We start from the raw sequence: 19,369 nt of genomic DNA on the forward strand, positions 1-19,369 counted from the left end.
TGTTTGGGGTCATTGTCATGCTGGAATACCCATCCACGACCCATTCTCAATGCCCTGGCTGAGGGAAGGAGGTGCTCACCAAGATCTGACGGTACATGGTCCCGTCCATCATCCCTTCGATGCGGTGAAGGTGTCCTGTCCCCTTAGCAGAAAAACACCCCCAAAGCATAATGTGTTCACCTCCATGTTTGACGGTGGGGATGGTGTTCTTGGGCTCATAGGCAGCATTCCTCCTCCTCCACACACGGCGAGTTGAGTTGATGCCAAAGAGCTCGATTTTGGTCTCATCTGACCACAACACTTTCGCCCAGTTCTCCTCTGGATCATTCAGATGTGCATTGGCAAACTGCAGACGGGCCTGTACATGTGCTGCCTTGAGCAGGGGGACCTTGCGGGCACTGCAAGATTTCAGTCCTTCACGGCGTAGTGTGTTACCAATTGTTTTCTTGGTGACTATGGTTCCAGCTGCCCTGAGATCATTGACAAGTTCCCCCCGTGTAGTTCTGGGCTGCTTTGTCACTGTTCTCGTGATCATTGCAACTCCACGAGGTGAGATCTTGCATGGAGCCCCAGACCGAGGGAGATTGACAGTTGTTTTGTGTTTCTTCCATTTGCGAGTTATCGTGCCAACTGTAGTCACCTTCTCACCAAGCTGCTTGGCGATAGTCTTGTAGCCCAGTCCAGCCTTGTGCAGGTCTACAACCTTGTCCCTGACATCCTTCGACAGCTCTTTGGTCTTGGGCATGGTGGTGAGTTTGGAAGCTGAGTGATTGCTTGCTTCTATGGACAGGTGTCTTTTATACAGGTACTGTAACAAGCTGGGATTAGGAGCACTCCCTTACAGAGGGTGTTCCTCATCTCAGCTCGTTACCTGCATATAGTGAAAAGACACCTGGGAGCCTGAAATCTTGCTGGTTGATAGGGGATCGAATACTTATTTCCCTCACTACAATGCAAATCCATCGCTGACTTTTGGGCACTGGGCTTTTGAGGGTTTGTTTGTTGTTATTCTGTCTCTCACAGCTACAATAAACCTACCATTCCAATTATAGCCTGGTCATTTCTGTGTCAGAGGGCAAACGGACGAAATCAGCAGGGGATCAAATACTTATTTCCCTCACTGTAACTATGTAGGCTTAGTGCAACATTTGCTATAATTATAAATCATTATTTCATACAGTGGTAAAAGAAGTTTGAAATGCTGACTCTAAGGGTAGCTATAAAAACTATCACACAAGAACAATTGTGAACTACTTTGCTCCCAGTTTGTGGGCTGAATTAGTGCATATCAATTGGAGCATGTAGTAGGACTGTACTTTTATCTTTCCACCTGTAGAGAAATAAAACAACACACATGTCCACAACGTGTCACTCGGAACACCATATAGATTTCATAATCTTAACAAATATTAAAAGTCCTTTTGGGTTGCTGGACAATTCTGGGAGTTTTTATGATAAAGAACCATGTCCCTTGAGAATGTCTGGAGCAAGTGCTATGAGCATATTTTACTGGTGGATGGCAAATTGCAATACAAAGGTTCTAGCACTAGAGGACACTGCCAAGTTTGCGTTTGGCAGCTTTCCACACTGTGGCTGGTTAAACAGAGCTCTGAAGTGGAAGGACCATCATTAATTTTCAAATAAGATTGCAAGGTTTGAGGAAATGTGCACCCTTGCCTCTACACAATTATTTGCTTGAATTGTGCCCTCTGTGCTTACTCTGACCTTAGCCTACTGTTTGAAGTAGGGTGATATAGCACAGGCTCACAGTTCCCCAAATGGCCAGCAACTGTTGCCTATGTCCACACTACGACTGCAGCACAGAAGACTTGCTGACTGGGGACCTATTCCTCACATGATCATAAAGACTACTTCTTTATGATCACCCACCATTTTCTCAAAACCAGAGAAGCTAGTTAAAGAAAAGCAGCCACCCTGGGAATAATCTCTGTACTGGATCTGACCCTGAGAAGCAGCTTTGAAAGGATCTCTCCATCCTGTTGCAAAAGCAAGAGACATGGCTGGATGGAACTCTTCCCCAAGCCCGCCTGCAGATGACTGCAAATAAATACACAGATGGCCACTTATACCAAAATCACATCTAACTGAACAGGCAGAGGAGCTTTTGTAAACCGTAAGAGAGTTGGTTCTTCTTCTTTCTGGCTGTCCATGTGTCACAAATACTAACTGATATAACTTGATGTGGCAGGCAGGCCAGTACCTTCTACGAGTTTGTTTGCAAGGCTTCCAATTTGCTTAGTGAGATTCATTTGGATAACACATTCTGGGCAAAGATTCCAAGGCCAGGATCCAATGAGCTTCTTTAGGCAATTCCAAGAGAGATCTGACCTCTTCGTCTTTGAATAGGAGACCACCCCATGCCATTTCATAAGCTAATTTTGAATCTCCTTTTAGTCTGAAAATAGCTTGTCATGGAAAAAGGGGACTGCTACTCAAGAACAGATCCACAGAGACCTCAGTTGTGCAGAAATAGTTGTGTGGGGTTTTTATCAAGTTGTTATCAAGGTGGCACTCTGGATAAAGAGGCAGACCACACTTCTCACCCCATTAACCATTACATCAGAACCACCACATCACAAGATTTATGAAAGAACAGGTCATTGTTCTCCTCAGGCAAGTGGTGTCAAAGTTGACACTGTTGTGGTTTCAATTTCTACTTCTTTCAGTTTGAGAAGACAGAAGCAGCTAACAGGAAGAGCCATCGATGACTTTACTTAAACAAAAAAACCAAACAAAATCCAAGAAACAAATTCCGCCCCCTGCCCCGCCCCCCCCGCCAAAAAAAAAAGCGCATGTGTGCTCCCTCTGGTAATCGGAAGATGCATGGAAAGAGTAACTGCTGCCACAAATCTCACCTTTCATGGATGCTCTCCCATTATCAGCTGTTTTACTTCTAAAATTACTTTTTCATATATCTTTAACTTGGTGGGGGGTAATTTGTGAGGATATGCTGGGTTAAGAAAAAAAGGAATGTAAAACTAGACCTTAAAATCCAGTGTCTACATCATCACACAAGATCTTTGTGGCACGCAGTAGCTGTGCCTTCAGGGGGAGAATGCTACCAATCCATTGGTTAACCATACCAGTATTTCTGGAATCACTACAGCCATGCGAGGCAGATAGACATCTGTTACGGCAAATATACCAGTAACAAACAGCAAGGGACTGAAATCAAATGTTTATATTTATTACAGCATGGGGAGAAAGAGGAGAGGGTCTTGATTTATCTTTTTAAAACCATCCCAGACTAATGAAGACAATAATTTAGCTATCACTTTGATACAATGAAATCCATCAGTTTTCCCTTAAAAAAAGAAAAGAAAATAGCGCGCATAAGCAATGTGACAAATCTTGGTATGATGGTTTATTTCCCGCCCCCTTTAAATATTATCCTGACTGTAACTGTGAGACTGACCACTTGCCCATCCCCATTGTCTTTCTACAGAGAACACACAATTAAAATGCCTAAGAAAAAGGCAAACATTTTAAAAAATGTGTATTGTATTACTACCAAAGTTTGTCAATCACATGATTTGTGGGGTATTTTTGTTTGCAGTCAGAATAATAAAAACAAGTCTATGTTCTCCCCCACCCCCGCAAAACCAAAACCAAAACCAAAAAAAATTTCATTAAGGGGTGCGGAAAAAAGACATCCCTTTAATAAAACATTATCAACAAATATCGTACACAAACTACAATGTATAATAATTACTTTTCTTTTCCCTCGCTTAATTTTAGAACCAGACTACAAGGTAAGAAAAAACACTGAAACAAGATACAATGTTTTCAAGAATCCGCACAAAGGTAGGTAAATCCAGGGGAAGATAATATTTTACATAATATGAAATACATAGATCAGAAGTGAAGGATTTTTTTTCTTTTTATATAAAACAAAGACCAGCTACAAGGGAGTGTAATGTACAGAGATCCCAAGACTTGCGAGTTTCACTATACATGGTATGCTTTTCTGTAGTCACCTCTACCATAAGAAGAAGGTTTAATTTTTTTTAATTTTTTTTTTAAATTACAGAGTAAAAGAAGAAGGGGAGAGGGGAAGGGAGAGGGTGGAGAGAGAGAGCCTACAGAATAGCAAGTATACATTTTAACAACAATAATTACTTAAAAATATCTCCATCCAGTTCCAGAGCATATACAGTGAAACCCTAATAAGATCACATCGTTTCATTTATTTTAAAAAAATCAAAAACAAAAAAGAAAAACAAAACAGATGTTAAGAAGTTTGCACTCACAGTTTTCGAGTCCCAGGTCAAGTTTTTAATTCCTTTTCCTTTTATTTCCGGTGGACCAACCCTCCCCCCAATTTTTAAAAAACCAACAACATCCAAGTACCCTAGCCCTCCACACCCCACCCCCAGGATTTTTGACACTTTTAAGGTTTCTCAAAAGGGCAATTAATAATATTTTCTCTGTAACTTTGGGAAGAGGAGAAAGGGGGGAGGAGGCTAATACAGTGCATGCCACAGTCACAGATACCAAGATCACAATTAAATTTTTGGAGGATGTGATCCTACAAGGGGGGCAGCTGCATTACAACTTAGAATGAGGCAGAAGAAGCCTTTCCCTCACAGATCTTTTTGTTGGAGTGTAAGGTGTTGTGCTACAAAACACCAAATTGGGGGGCGGGGTGGGGGGGGAAGTGGCAGGTGGGGTGAAGAGAGGTGGAACGGAGAAAGGCCTTCTGAACAAAACTCATCAATTTATAAAAAATGTCCAGTTTTATTAATTTCTTTTTTTTTAATGGCTACAGAGACAACATGAGATTCCATATCTAGACTAGCTTCCTTGCGTAGCACAGCACAAACATACAACAGGTTTAAAAGAATAATCAAGCAAAGGAGGTTGGAATTGGGTGCTAGAGGCTTTTGTTTGTTTCCAAAAAATCAACAACAAAAAAGTGTCATGTACATAGAATAAACCCTTCTGCAGAAGAAGGATCTTGTCATGTCTTGTCTTGAAATATTTTGAGATTTTGTCCTTCATTGTTTTATGGAATAAAAAGTTCAGCCTTTTTATTGCATGAAACTAAAAATCAGGGGTGAGTCCCCAGCTCTGCATGTCTCCCTGCCAAACACACCTAGCTTCTCTTCTTGCATAATTTCTTGAGATCCTCCAAATGGCAGCTGACTTTTTCTTTATCCTGGAGAAGAGGATGTGGGGTGAGGGAGGAGGGAAATCACACACTCATCGTCATGCTGGGAGAATACTGGGGAGGAGGGAAAGGGGAAGGAAAGGAGAGAGAGAGAATCACAGAGTCAGAACGAGGCAAGGACAAGACCAAAATGTTAAATGCTGCAGAAGCTGAGGAAATGGGATATGAAAGAGATGTGGGCTTATGAAAACTATAAAACATTATAATTGGCTTCAATAAATCAGAGGGATAGAATATGTTGGAGACTAATTTATCAGGACATAATCCATTCCCATTCCATAACCACCATTTGCCAAGGGTGGTGGTGGGAAGTGAGATGATTGGGGACAAAAAATAAATTGGTATGCAGGAGAATGCAAGATTTTAAAAATCACAAAACCCGCAAGATCACATATTTTATACACATGTATCTAATGACAAAACAGTTGGGGGGAGGGGGACCTGAGCCTCCTCAAGTAGGTAAGAGACATACTTGCTATCCCAAAGGACCACTGCATGTAAACAAATACCACTTGGTCACAGAAATGCCAATGGTCAAAATAACTACTCTAAAGTTAACACACCCATCACTGCTATACTACCTCGGTAATTAGGTCCTCTTGTAAATACAAATTCAAATAATGTAGCTGTGCTGTTTTCTTACCTATCCCTTGCCCTGTCCCCATATTCAGAGTAGGAATATGTCTTTTGTCATGTTACCCTGGTAAAGCACCATGTACACTGATGATATAACACCATCACATGTGGCTTCAAACAGTATGTTTTCCTTATACAGAAAGCAATTGTATGGAAAACATCATCAAACACACATGTAGATATTCAACCAACATGCGCGCACATGACTCATTCACATACTCATTCACAAAAAGAGCCCCTGGTGGTGCAGTGGTAAAACTGCCGCCCTGTAACCAGAAGGTTACAAGTTCGATCCTCACCAGGGGCTCAAGGTTGACTCAGCCTTCCATCCTTCCGAGGTCGGTAAAATGAGTACCCAGAATGTTGGGGGCAATATGCTAAATCATTGTAAATCGCTTAGAGAGCTCCAGCTATAGAGCGGTATATAAATGTAAGTGCTATTGCTATTGCTATACAAGTGCTGGGCAGCCACACAGGTTTCTTTGCTGATTTTCCTCTGGCTTAAATGTAGTTATAGTGGCAACCAAATTGCCCTTATTTACTGCTTCTAAATGGTTTGAAGTTTCTTTTCTCTACTTCTGTCATATTGGTTTGGAACAATTTTTCCTCTTTCAGGTTTGAAAAGTATATCATATTATAATATGGAATTATTTATTTATCCCACTTTGCACATTTTTTCAATTCTATTAACTCCCAACCTGTGCTTTCTCGGTGTATACCTTTTCGCCCTACAATCACATACCACCCTCTCCCACTTCACCCTCATTCTCTGCAAGTACCAACTAGTCCTTCCCAGAAATAGATTAAAGGGAGCCTACAGATTCTGTGATTCAAACCCATTAGCATGAAGAGTTGGTGTAAAAATGACTCACGTTGTCATTTTGGAAGGAATGGAGGAAGTTGCCTCCCAGTTCGCCATCATCTCGTGGAGTGCCTGGAGGGTTGCTAATGCCACTTATGTTGTTTGGAGAATTCTATGGTTTCAAAAAAACAACAACACATACACAAAAACACCACCACACCACACACAAAAGAAGTGAGAGGATGTTTTTCAATCATGCTGCATACTAGTAACTGTAACAAAACATATTATTCTACAAGTAAATGTGAATGTATCAGTCTGAAACTTTATAGGAGAAAATTACTGCATTTTACAACTTTCTTGCTGGGTAGAGACAAAAATGTCCTGCTTCGATGAGTCAAGGCTAGAAAGCCATAGGAGCTTTCCTGAGAAAGCCTTGCCACCCTCTGCAGCCTGTGGCAGTTTCAACACTCCTCCCTGTCCCTACTCGTAGTCTTATATCACTCTTGACATTTTGCCCATTCAAGCAAGAACAAGAATTAGTCACAGCTCTGTATGGCCACCAACTTACTTTTGGAAGTCCATCTATGTCTCCTGACCCTTGTGAAAGAAGACAAAAAATAAAAACAAAAACAAAAGATCAGCGGTTAGTTGGAAACACTGCATTGATTTGCCTCTCTGCCCCATTTGGTATTGAAATGGTTCATCCCTGAACCGTCTTCCAGAAATAAGATGCTGCTGCAAGAAGGTATGGCTGGGCCTTCCGGGAAGCAGCTGGCAGTACATTAGTGAGCTGCAGGTCACAGCTGGGCTAATGCAAACCTCTTAACATTTGCCTCCAGAAAGGGACATGCTGGGGAAGCCTCAGCTGCCATTCCTTTGCATGTACAACTCCCGGGAGCAGAGCCCGGCTCACCTTCCTTCATGGCACTAGAGTAATGGCCTAATCGAGTTGCTACGGCCTCGGCTCCCTCCCGTGTGCTTTGTGACACTGATCAAGATGGAGCACAGCACCTCTACTTCAGCAAGATGTATAAGGCAAGCATAGGAGGTTAATGGGTCTTTCTGCTGCTTTAATTAAAACACACACACACCAGTTAGGTTCATGCTGCTTCCTCCCCCTTATCCATCAACAGGAGACTGGCAAGTCTATGACTAGCAGACCCTGCTCCCTGGCTACTCTTCTGTACTGTCTGGGATGGCACAGTCATCTTAAGACTAGAATGTGTGGGCTACTGACACAGTACAAGCCCCTATGCCCCTGAGTACGAGTCTCATAGCTCTAGAAACAAGTAGGATCCATGCCACAAAAACAAAACAAGACATCGACACACACTGTCCAGTAGGCAGGGTCCTGTAAATTCCGAGATCAGACAGCAGCTGCTGCAGAATTTTGTAGAACATCAGACAAAGGAGCTGCCATGGAGGCCAATGTAAGTGATGAATCAATAATTATCTCTAACCTCAGAAAATCCCGGGAGCATTCACTACTAAAAACCAGCAATCAAACCATTTGTGCCACAGTGAAAGGCCCCTCCCAGGTTCCCTATCCAAGACACTAATTTTGCACCCAAACTCAACAACTGCTCCGATAAAATATTCTACATCTAATGTACAGCCATTGCTTTCTGCCAGTTTAAAAGTAACTTGTAACAGTTATTTGTTATTGCATATTCTATGCAATTAAACCACAAATTGTGCAACTAGAATATTTTTTCTGCCCTTGTTGCAGACAGTTCTGTTAAACAGTATGGTCTGTTATAGATCTTATCCTGAATCCTGTGTCTGCAGTCTTACCTAATGAGCCATTCATGTGATGGGGCTCCATCCCGCCCATGCCTCCCATTGGGCCATCTGATCCAGGCCCCATTGGGAACTGAGAAAGGAAGCAAAGAGGGGGAAATAATGCAGTCAGTGATGATACATCAGTCATGTTATAAAATGTCAACATCTGATTGACTAGTTTGTACACTGGCAGCTGTAAAAACAGAAGCAGAAATGCTCTGTGCAAAATAGTTCCATTCTGCTTTTAAAAAGGGTTTCTCTTTCAGACTCAGGGAGGGCACAACGGTTTGTACTAACAATCTATCCCTGCCCACTGTGAAACTGTCCTCTAATCTAGATGTGACGAAACACCCTGTCTTCTGAGAAGCAAGAGATATATTGGGGCTTGTACTATCCCTACTGGCAGGAACAGGCATATGGCCACCATGGAGCATGGGGGGGATGAGTGACCACACCTCTGGGGGGCCACTGGATACTTGTCTGCCCCTCGCTCTCTCCACACTTGTAGCCAGTGGTGGCAAGATGGGCCCCAGTGGCCTTCTGTCGCTTCCAGTTGGCACTTGGTTCATGCACTGTTTGGGCTGGGTGCATTCTTTCTCTGCTCAGAGTTAGGCAGAGAAAGAATGCACCCGGCCCAAATGGTGTGTGGACAAAGCACTGATGAAAGGCAGCGTGGGTCCCATCTTGCCACTAGTGGCCACACCCCTGTCTATGATGTCATATTTAGGGAGTGTGGCTGGTGCTCCCTTGTGCGCATGCAGAGAACAATGCAGGGAGCGGGCCATCACAGATGAGAGCCTGTCACGTGGATGCTGGTGAGCTCTCTACACCCCTGCTCAGGGACCTGCACAGAACACTATTTTCTCCCCAAATGAAGTGGACAGCCAAATGGAGCAGCTACTTGACTAGTAATAATACTTGTGCTTTTTGCACTGTTTGAGGGCATATGCCAGAAAGTGCCACGCAGGGCCTGATTTTTCTCTTCTTCCAGCGTACAGTGTTTTTCAATTGTGTTAGCAGCTGCAACAGTTTGGCCACCACCTCTACTTCAGCCACTTCTCCTCAACAGGCTAGTTCAAACTCCCATGGACACCTTCTCTCCCCCAACCGCCTGCCCCGATACATTGAAGACAGCCTGCTGTGTGCTAACTGGGTGACAGAAGAAATCAAGATGAAGGAGTGAAAATTCTAACAGGATTACAAATCTAGAATCCTGAAATCCCATCTAGCACAACATTTTCAAGTCACCAGTCAAGGAGACTGTTCTCATGTGCAGGCAAAACTAGGCAAATAAAGCCAAGCCCAGTTTTGCCCACACGTGAGAACCGCTGGGATCGTGCCCGATTCCGGCGGCGCCTCAGCGGCAAACCCGCCAAGCCAGCCACCCCTCTTAAACAGGTTTGAGAGAGCAAGCGCGCTCTTAACCCCATTTTGCTGATCATCTGCCGGCCCCAGTTGCTTGCAGCAGGTGCTGGGAGACTGCTGGGCTCCTGACCTGAGTCGGGAGGCTCCCCATAATACACCATGCACTTGTGTGGTGCATTATGGGAGTTCCAGGGGCCTTCTGGCCCCCAAACCTCACAGCTGCCAGTAACAGCTGGCGAACATCTGGGTAAGCAATCCACTCAGCCAGCAAGATGAATAGGATTGTCTGCGGGGGAGGTAAGCGTTTTAAGGCTTCCTCTCCTGCAGCATGGAGCTCTTTTTCCGTGATCGTGAGAAAGGGCTCAAGATGTCCTTGAGCTCTATTTCATCTGCATCCCTGTCCTAAGCATACATATGGTTCCACTGTAGTCTTGCACCAGCCAGTACCGGCCAGGCCAGACTGGATGAGCTGCAGGACTGAACGATTAAATCATGCCTTCAGACCACTTTCTGGGCCTATCTGTGTATCCTTCCTGCTGCTCCAAATGTTCCTTGCCTCTGTATCAATGCAACCTTTGAAGTTACAGCCTTTGCTACCACCCCACCCCTTTGTGATGTCCATAATCGCTGGGGAAACTTTCCTTAGAAATAGTCAGGATGCCCTTGGCAATTGCCCAGGTAGTGGCGTTCACTATGGGTCAGTCTGAAAATCATGGTCTGAGAATATTGTCACTGCCACAGGCTTACCATGGTGCCATTCAGTCACAGCCAAAGAGCACAAATGTATGGCAAAACAGCTGCAACAGTGCAGGTATTTATGACAGAAAAATATGCACAACCACATGCTGCAACCACTTTGATTCTGAAGAGAGAGCAAAGTAACTAAGGATGCTTCCTAAAAGCCTAGAAGGAAATCTTAAGAGCAGGCCCTTGAAATCCATTTCAATTAAAGGTGCAAGGACTCGGGTTTAAGTTGTGTCTTCTTTAAACACGACCACTAACCAGCAGCAGTGTACATGACACAGTCTTGACCAGAGCTGCGTGAATGCTGCTATTTTGATAAGCGTAAAAAATTAACAAAGTCGCTGAAGAGTTAATCACTTTTTGATGGTTTGTTTTATTTCTGTTTTGTAACAAATGGCTGAAATCAATTAAACTGCTTTACCCTCAACTGATGAAGTTAATTATGATTTGTTATGGTATCTGATATGTAAATTATTAGAAAGCAGACTTACATTCGACCGACTGCCTCCAGGCGGTACGGGATTAATCATTGTGTAGATGTTGTCACTTGAATTTGTCGAATCTGTAGAACAGTGAAACCCACTAAGTCAGGGTGATGAATTCATTTCTTAATTAAAACAAACTCATGCCACTTGAACTCATTCTTTTGTATTTTATCACCTAAAATTCCCTCTAAGTACCACCATTTTCTGGCTAATTTGTATTTAATGAAGATTCACAAAGTTTTTAATCACAGAAATTCAACTGTGAAAAGAATTCTGCTACTAACCAAGGATACTGGGGCTTTCTTGCCAGGAGAGGTGTAGAAAGATAATTTGCTGCCATGTGTCACTTAGCACCTCAAAATTAGCCCATGCAATTATCTTACTACAGCATCATATTGGGAGGGGTGGTGGTGGAATTACATGGATGATATTTAGCAATTTTATTTTTAAAGCCTCTGTTTTCCTAACAATCATAGCAGTAGGAGACACAGTGTTTAATCAAGCTGCAGAACAAATACACGCACACACACACACACACGCACACGCACACACACTCTCTCTTTCTACAAGCAGGCCACAGTGACAGAATAAAAAGGGAAGAGCTGTGCCTACATTAACATATGGATTGTTTTATTATGACCTAGTCTGAAATGTAGGTCAGAGTTCTCATAAAAATGCAGGAGCAGGAAGGCAGTGGTAATATTACATGGTAGCTCCACCCCTGCAGCTGTGGTACACCACAGTTACATGCAGCATGGTTGCCTCCCCAGAGCTCTTCCCCCCCCGCCCCCGCCCTGCTTTCTTCTTACTACTGACACATACAATGTGCAGTAAATCACCCTTGCAGGCCTGTCAGGAAAATTCACAGCCCAGACACTGACACACTCTCTCCCTCTTTCGTTCCTTCTCTCTCTCCTCCTTTACTATAAGGGGAAAAGGCATGGGGGAAGGGACTTTACCCAGCCTCCTGGGGAAGTGTGAGGGGAAGAAAAGTGCTGCTCACCTCAGTGAGCACTGTTTTGCAAAGTCGTATTCAGAAAACACCCTGCATGCTTGTATTAGGGATCTGCAAGCACGATGGCACTGTCCCTGACGACGAAAAAGGCGGTATCTGTAGCCTTTCCTGGCTCAGATATTCGATAATCCTTGTATGAAATAGGGGCAGCAGCCACGGGCAAGTTGGATTTGGGAATTTTAATGGGGTTGTAAAACATTTCCCCCTCAGTGTGTTTGTGTGTGTGTCTATATCTATATCTAGGGAGGGGGCAAGGGAAAGAGACTGAGACTCAAGCTGGATTCTTCAAATCTCTGAGGAAAGTGATTTTTCATTTCCCCCAACATAAAAGTAGGATAAGAACAACTAAGTAGAGATACCCCAAAGTGTCAGATTTCATAAGGATTATTCATCAAGAGGAGCAAGCAGTGCCTTTCACACTGCTTACAAGGAATTCAAGGCTGAAATATGATGTAAACAGCCTTCCACCACTCTGCAAAGGCTGATGGTGCAGACAAATCCTCCTCCAACCCCGTCTCTCGCATCCCAATTACAATGTTCCCTCGTGTTTTAAGTCCTGGTGGAACTCAAGCCATTGGCACATAGCTGGAAGTGAGGGGAGAACTGCAGCCAACATATCTTATTTTCAGATGAGTCAGTTTAATTATTGTGTGCAGCTTTCCTAAAGCAAACAGCATATAAGCAGCACACCGTTTGCAGTGGTGCTACCTTAAAATCCAAAATAAGCCAAGTAACCCTAGAACGTTAGTGGGCTCTAATTATTATTAATTTTTTTTAATGGGGGGAAATGAGTGTTGCCTTTCCCCCACTCCTCTTACCTGCAGGGCTAGGCATGATGGGTGTTCCAGGAGGACCTCCGCCACCAGGGGGCCCCTGTTGACAAGATTAAACACAAATCAGGAACCACTGTGATAACACAGCCTGCAATAGGTCAGCCAGATCCTGCTGCTGTCAGCAACAATGTCTCACCTTGGTATTCAGCCAAGCATTAATCTCCTGCTAAAACCTTTGATGCACTCTTGTAGCCAAAATGCAATTTCTTTGTTTAAGCCTTGGGAAAAATGAAGGTTTTACTGAGTTGTGGGGGTGCATCTGTGTGAGATGCATATACCAAGTCTAACTGCCAGGGTAGAAACAGGGGGCACTTTTTCTATAACCTTCACATCGGCAGAAGATGCCAACAGAAACAGGCAACTTAGAACACTGTACTTCTTAGATGTTATTGAGATCATGATCTTATCCTTGATCAATGAGGCATATTTCTGCATTCTTTGGCTGCGATCACCAATGTGAATTTCAATCACCACTCCAAATTTCAGATCACTTAACCTGGTTATGTGAACCATTGCCATCCACTCTGTCACTGACACAGCTAGGGTAGCTAAAACACTTCTTGCCATACTCTCAAGGCTTCTTCTAAGGGGTGCAGGTGTGTGTGTGTGTACATCCCAATCCTGCATTAATATGCATCTACTTCTGTTTCAGCATGCTTAATTCACCCTATCCAGCAGAACAAAAAGGTAGAGATGTGTCCGAACCGGTTCAGCAGTCCTTCTGATGTACATCAGGCACTTCCTGGTTGACGCTCACCAGGGCGGCAAGGAGGTATGCTGCCACCCTATGCCAGATTTTGGTGAGAGCGCCAGCAGGGAAAATGCAGTGGATGGGCGGGAGCACCCTCCCAGTCCCTTAAAGGTAACTTCCCCCCGCCACCAAACTGTCAGTTGGATGGTTCGTGCACATCTCTACGGAAAGGGGCTTTTTCAGTAACTATATTTGTGGTTCAGACATTTTAGAAATTTGGCCCAGGACAGACATGATACAGGACAAAACTACATTGCAAATACTTGTATGCCAAGCAACACCCAGCAAGCATATTTGTTCATGCAAATACCAAGGTTATCTGATGGATCTTGACCATTAAAAAGAAAAAATCAACTCACCACGTATGTACCAGGCGATGAAGAGGAGTATGGAATCTGTAAATAGATCAGAGTAAGTATTATCTTTTTCAGGACACCATTTCATTAAAAAAAAAAAATCCTACTTTTGCCCAAGAGTTCATCAAAGTGAACTCCTAATTATGTGTCAATAAGTGTTACCTGTGTCCAAGATAACTAAGGCAACTAATATAACCCACATGTTTCACTTTCCAGACCTATTGTTTAAAACACCTTCCGAGCACCAGGATAAGAGCATAGACAGGCAACAGAGAATATTCCACTATGCCTCCTGCCTAGGATGACAAGGTCAGCTGAGAAGGAATGAAAGGCAAGCAAAATGTTTAAAGGGAGACTCAGTGAGATACATAAGGCCTGTAGGAAAAACAATTTAAAGGGTCAAGTGAAGAAAATTAAAGCATTTTCATATATGGAGCAGCTGGAGCTGAAGGAGGACCAGTGGAGAAGCACAAGTCTTACATTACAAGGTCCTCGGCTCAGTCTCTGGAGTCTTCAAGTAAGACAGGGGAAAAAACCCATCTGAAACCCTGGGGAGTCACTGTGAGTCACACTCGGCAGTATTGAGCTAGATGGGCCAATAGTCAGACTCAGTTTAAGGCCAGTTTCTATTATTCTGTTCCAAAAACTGACACTTACTGAGTTAGCGCTGTTGGGGTTGGGCCATGGTCTACCAGCTCCTGGACCCCTAGAGTTCAAAAGAAAATGAGCATTTAGTATGTATATATTGAAACTGAATTTAAGTGTGGAGTAAAAACATGAAATAGGAATTATTTACATATCTAGAATCAGGAGAACAGCAACATGGTAGGTGCCTTACATGTTAATCCCAGGCATGCCGGGCCCTAGAGAGTTGGGTGGAGGTCTCATTCCGCCGCCATAGTTCTGCAATGATAACCAAGGATCAGTCTACCATAACGAGAAGGGAAACCGGAGAAGAAAAGAGAAAGGAAAAAAACAAACAAAAACGAGAGGGTTAGTTTGTGAAAATGAACTTTAATTAAAAAAAAGAGAGAGATGATGACAATGAACACACAGGCAAAATCAGCAACTTCAAAAAGTAAAACAGGGCAGTGGAACCTCTCAGTTTGCTCTTGCTGGAAGAGATTTTTTTTTTTTTAAAGGTAGAAGCCACCAAGTTTCCACCTAGGGACAGCCCAGCGGGCAAAGGCTTCTGACAATAGCCACTGTAAATCAACAAGGGAGTCACTGCACCTGGATAGTATCCAAGATAGTTATCATGAAAAGTAATATGAACAAAAAAGGAAAAAGAGGGAGGTTCTTCCCTGCTACATAAAAGCAAAATAAATAAATAAATTTTAAAAATGGAAGAATGAGATTGCTTGTTTTGTTGGGGGAGTGGGGGTGTGTGCAGAAAGAAGCAAAAATTTGATGGGGAACAGGAAGGAGAGATGGCGGGGAGAGAGAAATTCTGCTTTAAAAGAATACAGGACAATGTGCAGGCAAGTAATGGAATGTGCAGAAGATAGCACAAAGGTTCATAACAGCTTCCTAAAAAGCAAGCATTTCATTCTCCTAGTAATCTACTTTCAACTAAAACAATGCTGGTATAACATATTCTTATGCTGAGAGTTCATTTATTTAGGCAGGCAGTACATTAAATGAAAGCAAAAACACACATTTTCAGGCCAGCAAATGACTGGTCCCACATTAACTTGACTAACCAAAACAATCAGTTTCCCAGTGCAGACCAATCTTCCAGTAGACCTGTATAAACTCAAGTTTACATATTCAGAAGTGAGATAACTTCTGCTTATCCAGATCTTCTAGATACTTCTCCAAGTGAGATATGAGAGGACAAGGTTTCATCTGATTTGCAGAGCAGACTTACATGAGGAAAACTGACAGAAAAGGAGGCAATCTACACTTATGAAGCCCACGCGACACTAAATGATTAAGGGCCGGTGATGAAAAGGCAGTTTGCTATGGAGGAGTAAATACGTAAGCATTTGGATAAACACCTGATAAAAGCCGCCTCCCTGCCCACCCCCTGCCAAAGTAGTCCATTTAAATCTAAAAGTGACTCTGGATTCTGGGTTTCTTCGTTCTTGTAAGACAAGACAGATATGGCAGGCTTGTTGGCTCCAGTCCAAACATGGCTGCCCTGTGGGGTCTGATTTAGATTGTACAAAGCAATGCTTCTGTCCTGAGAGATACTTAAAAGCTGGTCCCGCTTTGAAGACAGCTTGTAACTAGTTAAAATGCTGTTAATAACCTAGGTTTTTATCATCATAGAAGGCCATTACCATGTCTAGTGAAGAGAACTCTATTGTGACTTTGTAGGAAGGGTTTCTCAGGAACCCTTGTTATTGAACGGGTTGCTTCTCTCATCTAATTGTCCCAAGTGAGGGCAGCCATAGCTTGCAACAGATACGTTGATGATCTGGAGAGAAAAAGGATCCACACTCCTGGCAAACAGCCTGCTTAACTGAATGCTATGCATCCTGAATGGCCACAATCCCAATTAAAATCAACTCCTCCTCAGTCGGAGTTCCTGACCAGCACAATAGAAATGGGACCACCTTAGCATTCCATTACTGATGTATTTCAGCTCTGCTTCTTGCTGGCTAGGAACAGGAATCTTACTGTGAGAGAAGGCTCTTGCAGTCACTTAAAGAGAAATCAGTGACTAAAAGAGGAAGAAAAGCAATACTTTCCAAATCATCATCCACAGCAAAGCAAACAAAAGCTAAATCAATGGAAAGTAGTGCACACGGAAGGCTTGATCTACAGAACTTTCACACATATAACATTGACACTGTTCAATGCGTCCACAGTGGCCATAGTTCAACTGTACAACTACTACTGTACAACTCAGAAGTCAAACAGTATGAAATTTATTAGTAAATCGCTAAAAATAAGCAGCTCTGTTAGGAAGGCAAATACCTAGTTTTTCCAAGATGTACTGCACATCCAGAACTTTTGCAACATTCTTTGTTTGGCTGAAGCAACCGTAACAGATGCAAGCAGTTGTAATCATACATGAGGGACTATTAAGAGCTTTGTACCCATCACTAACAGTGCCAGGCCATTAAAATAGATAACAAAGCTACTGGAATGAATCTAAGCTTGCCTGGAACAATTACGATGTGTGCTCCCCCCCTCCCCCTCTCTCCTGGAGGTGTGTAGCTTCAACGGAATTTCTAATGGACACGTTTTCACTTTGCACCAGTGTCAATCGAGAAGGTCAGATATTTCTCATCTTTCTCCACAATACACTCCCCAAGCTATATGTGCTTGCTTACTATACTATGCAAACACTATGCTATGATAACTTGGATTAATGTGTTAAAATACGAATCAGAGTGGGGGCTCATGATGTACCCATGCAAAACTCTTTATAAGATACAAACAATTCAACTGCAGCACTGCCAACATCTTGGGAGGAAAACTGTTCATAATACCAGAGTATTCATAACTTGCTATTTATCTGCCTACTTTCTCCAAATCGAGTCCCACTCCTGTACTTGATTATACGTCCTACCAGTTATTTGACTTTTGCCAGCCATTGCCTTTGCACTTTATCATGACACAGTTGCCCCCACACCTCTCACAGGCTTGCTGACTTCTACGCTGATCTGGTAACAGCAGCAAAAGTGCAGGCCCACTCTACCTAGAGCAGTACTTTTAGATTTTTATACTAGGCGGTATATAAATTCAATAAATAAATAATAAATAACTACTTTGTAATGGCCAGTACATGTGCTGCAGATCCAAGGATATTATTTATTGCAAGCTACTTGTGCAGTAGGAAACCAGATAGATTTTTGGCACTCTAATTTGTTCAAAGATTATGATTTCTCATTTGTGGGACTAGACAAAGCCGAAAGGCCTAGGGCAGGGATGGGGAACCTTGGCACTCCTGCAGATGTTGGCCTACAATTCCCATAATCCCTAGCTATTGGCCTCTGTGGCTGGGGATTATGGGAGTTGTAGTCCAAAAACAGCTGGAGTGCTAAGGTTCCCCACCCCTGGCCTAGGGAAAACTGCAGTTAAAAACACATAGTAGACACTTTTTCTGAAGCTTATTAGCCACGTCAATTATCATATTCTCACTTTTGAGGGAGCAGTGTTATGCTGTGAGAGAGGGGGCATGTCAAAACTCCCAAAAGCTAAAAGGGATGTGTCCAATCTGTAGCTGGTTTTCTATTGTGTGTTAACTTCATATGGCCAGGAAAGAGAACGACTCAGGTTGGATGATCCTCCAAATCATGTCTGGAGATCTTGAAATGTGCTGCAGGTTTTCATACTTTCTCCATCCCTTCTTCCATTTCTAGGTTGTTCTGACCATGGTTTGCTGTGATGTCTGAGTTGGGGGGAAATGTGATTTGCACTAATTTTCAAACCATGGTTTCAAATTGAATGTCGTAGCAAGTTAAGATTGGAACAAACAAAAAGTGAAGAAAGAAATGGCACATGAGAGGGAAGGAGAGCATATGCAAGCTTGGGACACATTATTGATCCTCCAAATCATAGTCTAGGCTTATTATTTGAACTTAGCCTTTGAACACAAAGTTGAGGCCAGGAGGAAGAATTTTAAACCTCTGCCCCTCACTAGTGGTGACTATGACACTCTTTACTCGATAACTGCTCACTGCAGAGTGCATGTAACCATGTGGCAAGGAAGATTTCACCTTGCTCTGCTAACTGCCAATGTATGTTCTTGCCATCACATGGGCAGATACTACGGAGAATAAGCTTCAACGTGTAGCTGGATGCTACAAATGACTAACTCCCCATTTGGTTACATGCACATTGCAGAAAGTGACCATGGGTTAAATGAGCATCTGTAACTATCTTTAAGTGATGGGGTGGGGGTGGAGAGGGAGGAGGTAGAAGAAACCTGCTTCTGCTTGCCAAAGGTTTAATACAACAATGCAAAGATAAGCAGATCAGCTGTAAAGTCTCAAGAAGAAGCATGCTAAGAGAATAAGATGAGAGCAGGATTGCAAGAGAAGGTCCACAAAACAGTGACAAGCTTGTGAAGGAAAAGGTGCACATTCCATTGGGTCCAGTGCCATCTGTCAATACTTCAACAAGACAAGAACACTTGTAGCCCATGGGTTCCAGGGCATGATTTGAGGGCACATGCACAGCCACTTTGCTGAAATTAAGCAGGTATATTCTCAATCAAGTGTCTCAGTCACTTGATCCAATCAGAGTGCAAACAAAAAGCAAGAGGTAAGAAAGGTGCTTACACCTCTCCATGCTAACTGACCACATGTCCTTACAGAAGCCTAATTTGCAGTTTGTAAGTTGTAGGCCAAGAAAATCAGTCCCATTAGAATCCTGGATCTACAGATAGACACCATTAGTACTGTATGAGGGTGTGCTTTAGGCATCCTGCAGAGCTGTCCAGATTTTTGA

At 43.0% G+C, this 19,369-nt stretch overlaps 1 protein-coding gene across 8 annotated transcripts in view; it reads right to left on the minus strand.

Moving 5' to 3' along the window:
- Window positions 1-3,658: 3,658 nt before the first annotated feature.
- Window positions 3,659-19,369, minus strand: part of SSBP3 (single stranded DNA binding protein 3) — a 222,379-nt gene continuing 206,668 nt past the window's right edge. For 6 of the 8 annotated variants that reach the window (XM_053243609.1, XM_053243608.1, XM_053243606.1 and 3 more), the window contains 9 exons: window positions 14,802-14,890; window positions 14,621-14,669; window positions 13,967-14,002; window positions 12,842-12,896; window positions 11,015-11,085; window positions 8,427-8,505; window positions 7,201-7,229; window positions 6,700-6,801; window positions 3,659-5,245 (listed from right to left, as the gene is read on the minus strand). In XM_053243609.1, coding sequence (XP_053099584.1) covers window positions 5,216-5,245; window positions 6,700-6,801; window positions 7,201-7,229; window positions 8,427-8,505; window positions 11,015-11,085; window positions 12,842-12,896; window positions 13,967-14,002; window positions 14,621-14,669; window positions 14,802-14,890 — 540 coding nt within the window. In that variant the 3' untranslated portion in view covers window positions 3,659-5,215. The remainder of the gene's footprint in view (window positions 5,246-6,699; window positions 6,802-7,200; window positions 7,230-8,426; window positions 8,506-11,014; window positions 11,086-12,841; window positions 12,897-13,966; window positions 14,003-14,620; window positions 14,670-14,801; window positions 14,891-19,369) is intronic. The other 2 variants (XM_053243610.1, XM_053243607.1) reach the window with 1 other exon arrangement.

Source organism: Hemicordylus capensis, chromosome 4, assembly GCF_027244095.1.
Source record: "Hemicordylus capensis ecotype Gifberg chromosome 4, rHemCap1.1.pri, whole genome shotgun sequence".
Classification (NCBI taxonomy): domain Eukaryota; kingdom Metazoa; phylum Chordata; class Lepidosauria; order Squamata; family Cordylidae; genus Hemicordylus; species Hemicordylus capensis.